Source organism: Tachyglossus aculeatus, unplaced genomic scaffold (assembly GCF_015852505.1).
Source record: "Tachyglossus aculeatus isolate mTacAcu1 unplaced genomic scaffold, mTacAcu1.pri scaffold_97_arrow_ctg1, whole genome shotgun sequence".
NCBI classification, from domain to species: Eukaryota; Metazoa; Chordata; class Mammalia; order Monotremata; family Tachyglossidae; genus Tachyglossus; species Tachyglossus aculeatus.
Window position 1 is genome coordinate 2,393,559 of NW_024045100.1, and position 9,564 is coordinate 2,403,122.

At 45.0% G+C, this 9,564-nt stretch overlaps 1 protein-coding gene across 1 annotated transcript; it reads right to left on the reverse strand.

Annotated features, from left to right (window-relative positions):
* Positions 1 to 3,043: 3,043 nt before the first annotated feature.
* LOC119924380 (olfactory receptor class A-like protein 1) lies at positions 3,044 to 3,831 on the reverse strand. The gene is made up of 2 exons (XM_038743223.1): positions 3,171 to 3,831; positions 3,044 to 3,051 (listed from the first exon to the last, which is right to left on the reverse strand). Exons 1-2 carry the CDS (start codon positions 3,829 to 3,831, stop codon positions 3,044 to 3,046), a joined length of 669 nt encoding a protein of 222 aa, XP_038599151.1.
* Positions 3,832 to 9,564: the final 5,733 nt, after the last annotated feature.

Genomic DNA, 9,564 nt, shown 5'->3' on the forward strand with positions numbered 1-9,564 from the left:
CCCCTGATAACCTGAGGTTTCATTTCTTTTTACCTCCATTATTGACCTTTGTCCCCCACACACCTACTCCCTGCCCTCTGCAAAACTGTGCTATCTGAGGGGGAAGCAGAGACCAGCACAATCTGGTGGGGGGCTGGGGAAGTGGGGAAAGCAAGGGGTGGCCACTGAGAGATGAGCCTTCCATCACCATCCAGGAGAACTAGCCGGACTAGGGTCTAAGGTGAAGGAACCCCACACAACCCAAGCCGGTGCAACTCTATTCTGCCTTTAAATTAGTATGTGTGTACGTGTCTGTGAATGTGCTATGTGTTTGTGTACATATGCACATAAACATACACACTACGTATAGTATATAAACATTATATATATAGTTATGTGAGAAGCAGCACGTATATAGAGAAGCAGTGCAGCTTAGCCGAAAGAGACCGGGCTTGGGACATAAAGGACGTGGGTTCTAATTCTGGCTCCACCACTTGTCTGTTGTGTGACCTTGGGCAAGCTACTTCACTTCTCTGTGCCTCAGTTCCCTCACCTGAAAAATGGGGATGAAGACTGTGAGCCCCACATGGGACCTGATTACCCTGTATCTACCCCGGTGCTTAGAACAGTACTTGGCACATAGTAAGCGCTTAACAAGTACCATTATTTAGTGAGAAGCAGCCTGGCTTAATGAAAGGAACACGGGCTTGGGAGTCAGAGGACATGGGTTCTAATCCCGGTCCCACCACTTGTCTGCTATGTGACCTTGAGTAAGCCACTTCACTTCTTGGTGCCTCAGCTACCTCATCTATAAAATGGGGATTAAGTCTGTGAGCCCATGTAGGAGAACCTGATTACCTTGTACATACCACAGTGCTTGGCACATAGTAAGGACTTAACAAATACCATAATTATGATTATTATTTTGTGTTTATGTATCTACATATGTTATGTGTATATATGAAATTCACTTTAAATAACTGTATTCAAAATTACAAATTTAATTTTAGTACATAATATAATTATATGAGAATTACCAGAATTGTACATTATAATAGTGACTTCTATTTATAATTATTTCATTTAACAAATGTGTATATATACACATATACATATATGTGCATGTATGTACATATGTATTTTTTTCTCAGAAATTCCTTTCTCTCTCATCTCTGTCAATCCTACTCTCTTGTCTATGATCCTTTAGTTGATGTATTTTCCATAGGAGACCCACTGTGAAATGATTCACACAGTGCCTGCTCTTTGACCTTGGGCAAGTCACTGTCCTTCCCTGTGCCTCAGTTTCCTTATCTGTAAACTGGGGATTCAATGACTGCTCTCCCTCATGCTTAGACTGTAAACCTCATATGGGGTCAGGACTGTGTCCGATCTGATTAACCTTTACCTCTCCCAGCACTTAGAATGGCAAAAATAATAATGACAATGATGTTGATGATAATAATAATAATAATAATTCATCACATTTAAGGTCGCCTAGTGAGCGGTCCTAGGCCCAGTGGAGTGGAATGGTGTTTATTCATTTTACACTGTTTGAAGGAGCAGTGGAACTGGCGATTCTGGTGCGGTTTGCTCTCTGGGTGGAGGAGCTAGCAGCAGGCCCATGGGCACCCTGTAAGACACATAGGGGAGAGAAAAGGAAGGCTTAAAAGACCAGGTGGAGAAAGTGAAGAAAGGTCTGCTCAACCTCCAGTAAAGTCAGAGTCAATTCACATTCCACGAGGTGTGAGGCACCCAGGGATCACATCCAGCTTTGCCCTCCCTCTGCCCACTGAGCTCAGAGCTGACAGCATCAGGCAGTAGCATTCAGCCATTCTTGGTATGGCTACTGATGATGACATTGATGATACTGATACTGATGATGTCGATGAAAACGATGACACCATTGGTGATGACAGTGAGGAGGAGGATGGTGTTGTAGGTGATGATGATCATAATAGAGGTAATGGTAGAGATCAATCAGTGGGAGCAGAAGGAATAACCTTCATTGTAACAATACTGGTTTTCCTGTGCTCCAGTGACTGGCTGGAATGGTTATATCCTTGCTGATTTGCAGTCATCTCTGACATCTCATAGTTGGACTTTCTGAGCCCTGAGAAAATCTGAGTCCTTTTAAGGGACTTTGGGCAAGTCTCTTAACTTCTCTGTGCTTGAGAAGCCGCATGGCTTAGTGGAAAGAGCACAGGCTTGGGAGTCAGAGGTCATGGGTTCTAATCCCAGTTCCTCTGCTTGTCACCTGTATGACTCTGGGCAAGTCACTTCGTTTCTCCAGGCCTCAGTTACCTCATCTGTAAAGTGGAGATTAAGATTGTGAGCCCCATGTGGCTGATTACCTTATATCTACCCCAGTGTTTAGAACAGGGCTTGGCACATAGTAAGCGCTTAACAAATACTATCATTATTAAGTTACCTCATCTGTAAAATGGGGATTGACTGTGAGCCCCACGTGGGACATGGACTGTGTCCAACTTGATTATCTTGTATCTACCCCAGTGTTTACTACAGTGCCTGGAACCTAGGAAGTGCTTAACAGATACGATTTCTTTTAAAAAAGGAAAGGATTCTATTTTTCTGCACAAGCTGGTAAATGGGTCTAGTATTGACAAATAACAACCCAGCTGCCATTTTTCCTGAGAGCAATGTCCTCTTTCTCCTTTGAGAGAAAGGTGACTGGGTTTGCATAATGAATTCAGAAGACTGGGGAGGGAATCCACTCCACAAGAGAGACTGAGAAACGAAACCTCTCACTTGGTGCTCTCAGCCAAGAGACCAGCAACTTGGAGACATGGAGGGAGCCTGCTCCTAGAATCCACTTCTTCCCTTGGACACCCATCTTCACAGTGAGGGACTGGGCAGAGAATAGGGCCAGGGGCTTACCTTCTATTCATCCTTGGGGTGCGTTGGGGGTCTGTGGCCTCTTCTTATCTCAGGGACACACTGAGGTCTGGGAATCCAGGGATCATTGGTGATCAGCACCAATGGACAAAGGGAAGGGTAACATGAACTCATAAATGTCACAAGGTCATACAACCTGAAGGCATCCTCCTCAACAAACTTTATGGAAAGGTTAAGGCAGCAGTTCAGGCAGTAAAAGAAAGCAAAGCAGGTGACGAGGAGTAGGATCGTCAGGGTGGCTCTGGACTCTGGGGAAGATCTGGGGGAGAGGCTGGCACTGTGGACGTGCTGCACTTTCTTTCGGTGCTGATGAAGCGTGATTATCATGTAACCACTGGCCCAGCTCATGAGGAAGACAAAAAAGAGATCTCGGAAATAAGGAATGCTAATGAATGCAATGTGACCGGATAAATGGACCCGCACCGTATTGGGACACAATTTCATACTGTAGCCATTAATCAGAAGTGTGGTATTTTTCATAACTGCAATGTCTTTCAGTATGTTAAGGTAGATCAAGAGGTTGAGGGCCCAGAAGAAGAGGAAGGAAGGGATGATGCAGTTGGGGACTCTGGGTCTGAGCTTAGCCCAGAGGGAGGTGCTGGGGCTGATGGTGATGGCCTGAAACGTGCTGAGCAGACACGTGGTGGAGATGGAAAGGCCCCGGGCCACTCTCCGGATGTAGATGACAATCAGACAGCCTGCATCATCCAGAATATTGTTCATCCCAAAAGCTACCACCATTCCTGGCACGGACTGTGTGAGAAGCATCACTGTGTTGGCCACAGTCAGGTGGGAGAGGATCAAGTCTGCAGGCTTCTTCTGACCGGGATGAGACGTGACTATGCCAACATAGAGCAAGAGCAATATTGAGTTCCCCAGGAGCCCAATCCCAGTCTGAACCAGGAAGAATGTAATGATGATCAGGTCACTCCACAGCATCGTCCTGATTTCTGCCAGCTGCCCAGCTCAGAGACCTTCAAAAGAAATGCGGAATTGCTTTTCCTTGCTATATCTTCAAATGGTAGTACTATAGGACTTTGGTCAGATTTTCTCTGTGTAGGATGCATGAACTATCCCCGGGTTTCCTGTTCCCTGGATGGAGCTTCCAGAATAAGGATTTCATGCGTGGCATTTGGAGTTCAAAAGGGATTGTGTCAGGAAGCTCAAGACAGTCAAATGAATGGGGCTTTTGACAGAATGGGAGTGGTTGAGTAGAATCAAGGATCTGGTAAGGCTGTTACTGTAACAACCTATCATCATTTTGGGAGGGTCTATGGGGACCCCCATGCTCCATCTGTATGCCCTGAATAACTCTGTTGTTGCTGCTTTAATATTTCATTTTACTTTTCTGGTTGCTCAGAGGGAACCCAGCTAGACAGGTTGAAAGTCATGGACTTAGCAAACAGCATTTTCTTCTTCATTGAGACCTTATTATAGGGTCTTGTGTCTCATGAGAGCAAGAAGCTTTGCTATCTCTGTCAACCCACCTGCCATATAAAGTGTCAGATTCCCTGCTTCTTCTCCAGAGATCACTGAAAAATTATTCTCTCGGTTTTTGGGCTTTTGTTTATCATTTGGAGAAAATTGGGAAGTGCAATTTGGGCTTGTCATTTTTCTCTGCCTTAAAAAACTACAGTGAGGAAAAGTCACCCCCTTTCCAGGTTGGAGTGTTTATTATTCACTGCCCCCAAAAGAAAAGGCAGGGGGATAGATTATTTTTTCTCTAGAACTAAAAAAAGCAACAGTTTTCCTGCCACTACTCACTGGGCAGAGACTTCGAGAACCTCGGAGGCAGGAATATTCACAGAGACATAGACAAGTCCAGAGACACACACCGAGCCAGCCATAACAAGGAATCACTTCTTCCATGTCAAATGGGCCTGCTGAGGAGCCCGGAATCATTCTCTAAATGCCCATGTCAGAGGAAGCTAGGGACTTAAAGAGTGGCAGTACTTCCCAGCAAACTAGTTCTACTTCCTATGCCAATCCCCAGCATTAAACCTACTATTGGCTCAATTCTGCTGAATTTACACGGGCAGAAACAAAACTTCAAGCACACATGCAGCTGCAGAACACAGACTGACATAGTTACAGCAACGGCCTTGGAACGGGAGCGGTGGGGAGGAAGGGAGTCCAAGATGGATCTCTGCAGTAAGGGGCAATCTTCACATGCAAGCAGTGTGGAAGGGATTATACTCAGAAGGCAGCCCGGTCTAATGGAAAGAGGCTGGGACTGGGATCCAAGAGACTTAGGTTCTAAATCCAGCTCTGCCGCTAGCCTTCTGTGTGATCTTGAGAAAGTCACTTAACCTCTCTGAACCTCAGTTTCTCCATCTGTAAAATGGGGAAAAAAATGTTGTGGCGGGGCAGATTTGGAAATGGCAGGACTTGCAGGCAGAGGAAAGGGCTCCAGGCTCCATCTGAAGGATAGTACTGGTGGGCTGGGAGAGTGAAGAGGAGTTTGGGAAATGGACCATCACCGATACACATCAGAAGCTTGAGCCTTGCTGGAGAAGCACCAGGGCTGCAAGCTCCATGCAGAGGGGGTGGGAGAAGGTGCAATCAGTGATGCAGAAAGCTCGTCAAATGATGGTACAACAAATGAATTTAGTCAATCAATCAATCAATGGCATTTACCGAGCATTTACTGGGTGCAGAGCACTGTACAGAAGGCACTTGGAAAGGAACAATCGACTGAATTGGTAGACATGTTCCCTGCCTACGAGGAGCTTACAGACTAGAGGGGGAGAGAAATATCAATATATATATGAAAAACTTGCCAATATGTATATATGTGCTGTGGGGCTGAAGTGAATATCAAGTGCTTAATCCTTTTTAATATGCCATGGAATTAACAATAATAACAATAATAATAATGGTATTTGATAAATGCTAATGATGTGCCAGGCATTGTTCTAAGCACTAGGGTAGATACAAGATAATCGAGTTGGACACAGTCCCTGTTCCACATAGGGCTCACTCTTAATCCCCATAAAATCCCCATACAGATGAGGGAACTGAGGAACAGAGAAGTAAAAGTGACTTGCCTAAGGTCACACAACAGGCAAGTGGCAAAGCTGGAATTAGAACCCAGCTCTTTCGTTTTGACCCGCTAGACTGCGAGCTTGTTCTCTGTCTCCCCCTCCTAGACTGTGAGCCCACTGTTGGGTAGGGACTGTCTCTATAAGTTGCCAACTTGTACTTCCCAAGGGTTTAGTACAGTGCTCTGCACACAGTAAGTGCTCAATAAATATAATTGATTGATTGATTGTTGTGGGCAGGGAATGTGTCTGGTGTTATATTGTACTCTCCCAAGCGCTCTGTACAGTGCTTTGCACACAGTAAGCACTCAATAAATACGATTGAATGAATGACACTTGGAAGGGCGACCCGTGCCCCTTTCAAAGTTCCACACATCACGTGTGTCAGAGAATGATGCCATTCACAGTGTCCGGTGGGAGAGAATTTCTCTGCAGTTGCGGAAGAGAAGCAGCTTGGCTCAGTGGAAAGAGCCAGGGCTTGGGAGTCAGAGGTCATGGGTTCTAATCCAGGTTCTGCCACTTGTCAGCTGTGTGACTTCGGGCAAGTCACTTAACGTCTCCGTGCCTCAGTTACCTCATCTGAAAGATGGGGATTTAGACTGTGAGCCCCATGTGGGACAACCTGATTACCTTGTATCAACCCCAGCGCTTAGAACACTGTTTTGCACATAGTAAGTACTTAATACCATCATTATTATTATTATGAATATTACTAGGGTATGCTGCTTCCATAGAATCACTAAATTCAGCACATCCCTTGGGTGGAAGAGAAGCAGTATTGCCTAGTGGATAGAGCATGGACCTGGGTGTCAGAGGGACCTGGGTTCTAAGTCTGAATCCACCATTAGCCTGCTTTGTGATCTAGGGCAAGTCACTTTTACTTCTCTGTGCCGCAGTTCCCTCATCTGTAAAATGGAGATTAAGACTCTCAGCGCCACGTGGGATGTGTCCCACTTGATTACCTTATATCTACCCAGTACTTAGCACAATGGTTGGCACATATAAATGCTTAACAAATACCATAATAAAAAAAGAGAGAGAAACAAAGATGAGATGGGAAATGGAGGATACTACACTTAGGGCCAGGACCCAGTTGCCTTATAGTAGCTAAATTGGTGGGAAAGGATTGGGGAAATGAGGTGGTATAGGCATGGGGCTGTGGGGTAGTGTTGAAGCCAAGCTGTGGCATCTGCGGAGGACCGTTGGTTCGGCTTCATTATCCATTATCTGCTGGGACACTGGGAGAGGTGATCAGAGGAGGATGAAGACACCCCTGACCACCTCAATCCAACCCCAGAGAGACCTTGCAAAAAGGTTCCTCTCAGAGAGGCTTTTAACTTGTTCATCCCCCTTCCCTCCCTGCCCCACCTCACTCCTCACCCAGACTTTGGAAGTCATATTTCCTGGGGCAAAAGAAGTTAAGTCAGGGTTAGGGGACAGAGAACTGGGGGAGGAGGAAAGGCCACTTAGAGAACAATAGTTGGGGAAACGCCACAATTATGAATGGTTCGGCAATGGGCCAAAATGGAGAAACCTGGGATTTTCAGCTCCCTTCTAGGAAATTCCTTCCATTCTGCCAAGCAGCAGCATCAAGAGTAGGTGAGGGAGAGGGCTAAGAACTCAACCATTTCCATAGACTCCATTCACGAACCTGTATACTGAATCATCACACCCCCAGACATGCTGATCACTGACTAATCTGGACCCTCTGCCTGACTCCCGAAGAGATACTCACCTGACCTGGGCTGTACTCCCACTGCACTGCAAATGGAAGAGTTTGTCTTAGCGATGACTAAAGAGGTCCAGCCAGGGCAGCAGTTTATAGGGATGAAGTGGCATGAGCTCATCTCCCTGAAGAGTAGCTAGCACTCTGTCACTTGCGATCACTGGGACACTGTCCTCAGGGGGAATCGAATATAACTTAAGCAATACAGTCTCTCCCATTTGCTAGTTCTCTACTGAATAACAGTCAAGGTGGAATTAATTAATTGAACAGTTTATCAAATAAGCAGGAAGTGTCATTTTGGAAATTATTTTGTGAGGTTTTCATTAGAGCTGTCCACACCTGTACTTTTCCTAGTTGCAGAATCGTAGATCTAGAATAGTAACATGGGCGGTATTTGTTAAGAGTTGCTATGTGCCAAGCACTGTGTTAAGCACTGGGATAAGTACAGTGCAGTTAGATCAGACACAGTCTCCATCCTCATGAGGCTCTAAGAGTAAGGGGAAGGTAAAACAGGCATTTAATCTCCACTTAAGAGATGGGGAAACTGAGGCACAGAGCAGGTAAGTGACTTGTCCAGGGTCATTTGGCAAGAAAATATTCCCCTGCTGCCTTGAACCTGAATCCTTAGAGGGTTGAGGAAATGATTTTAGAATTTGAAAAATAGTGTACAATTTCATTCATTCATTCATTCAATCGTATTTATTGAGCGCTTACTGTGTGCAAAGCACTGTACTAAGCGCTTGGGAAGTACAAGTCGGTAACATATAGAGACGGTCCCTACCCAACAACGGGCTTACAGTCTAGAAGGGGGAGACAGACAACGATACAAAACATGTAGACAGGTGTCAAAATCGTCAGAACGAATAGAATTAAAGCTATATGTGCATCATTAACAAAATAAATAGTAAATATGTACAAGTAATAATTTAGTAACAATTTAGTTCACTAGTATGTATTTAGTAGCATATACAGGAAGATAGATGTATAGAAAGAGAGAGAAGAGTCTATATTCAGTCAGTCAATCAATGGTATTTTTTGAGCACTTACTGTGCAAAAAGCACTACTAATCTCTTGGGAGGGTATAATATGATAGAGTTGGTAGATGTGATCCCTACCCACAAGGAGCTTACAGTCTACAAGGCAAGAGAGACATTAAGCTAAATTACAGAAAGAGGAAATAGTAGACTATGAGGACATTTCCATAAGGAGTGTAGAGCTGGGGCGAGTATCACAGTGCTTAAGACTAGAATACAGGTATATCAGACCTTGCACATTAGCATACCCATAGCTGCCTTGGAGTACTCAAATCAGATGCCACTGACAGTGACACACTGCTCTGGGTAAATGAAGAAGCAAACGTGGGACTGATATCCCAGGTATCCTAAGTGCTCAGTAAATATAACTGAATTGGGTGTAGATTTGGAGAAGCAGTGTTGCTCAGTGGAAAGAGCCCGGGCTTTGGAGTCAGAGGTCATGGGTTCAAATCCCAGCTCCTGCCAATTGTCCGCTGTGTGACTTTGGGCAAGTCACTTCACTTCTCTGGGCCTCAGTTCCCTCATCTTGAAAATGGGGATTAAGGCTGCGAGGCCCCTGTGGGACAACCTGATCACCTTATAACCTCCCCAGCACTTAGAACAGTGCTTAATATGTTTTGTTGTGTTGTCTGTCTCCCCCTTCTAGACTGAGCCCGTTGTTGGGTAGGGACCATCTCTATATGTTGTCAACTTGTACTTCCCGAGTGCTTAGTACAGTGCTCTGCACACAGTAAGCACTCAATAAATACGATTGAATGAATGAATGAATGACTATCCCCCACACAGTATGGAGAGAAACAGGCCCACTCGTGGAAATAGTGCCAGTGGAGAGGTTTCCTTAAGATATTTCTAATGAAAACACTTCTTGCAG

Excerpts from the sequence above, each read along its gene's own strand:
- LOC119924380 (XM_038743223.1), bottom strand. The coding sequence starts at position 3,831 with ATGCTGTGGAGTGACCTGATCATCATTACATTCTTCCTGGTTCAGACT.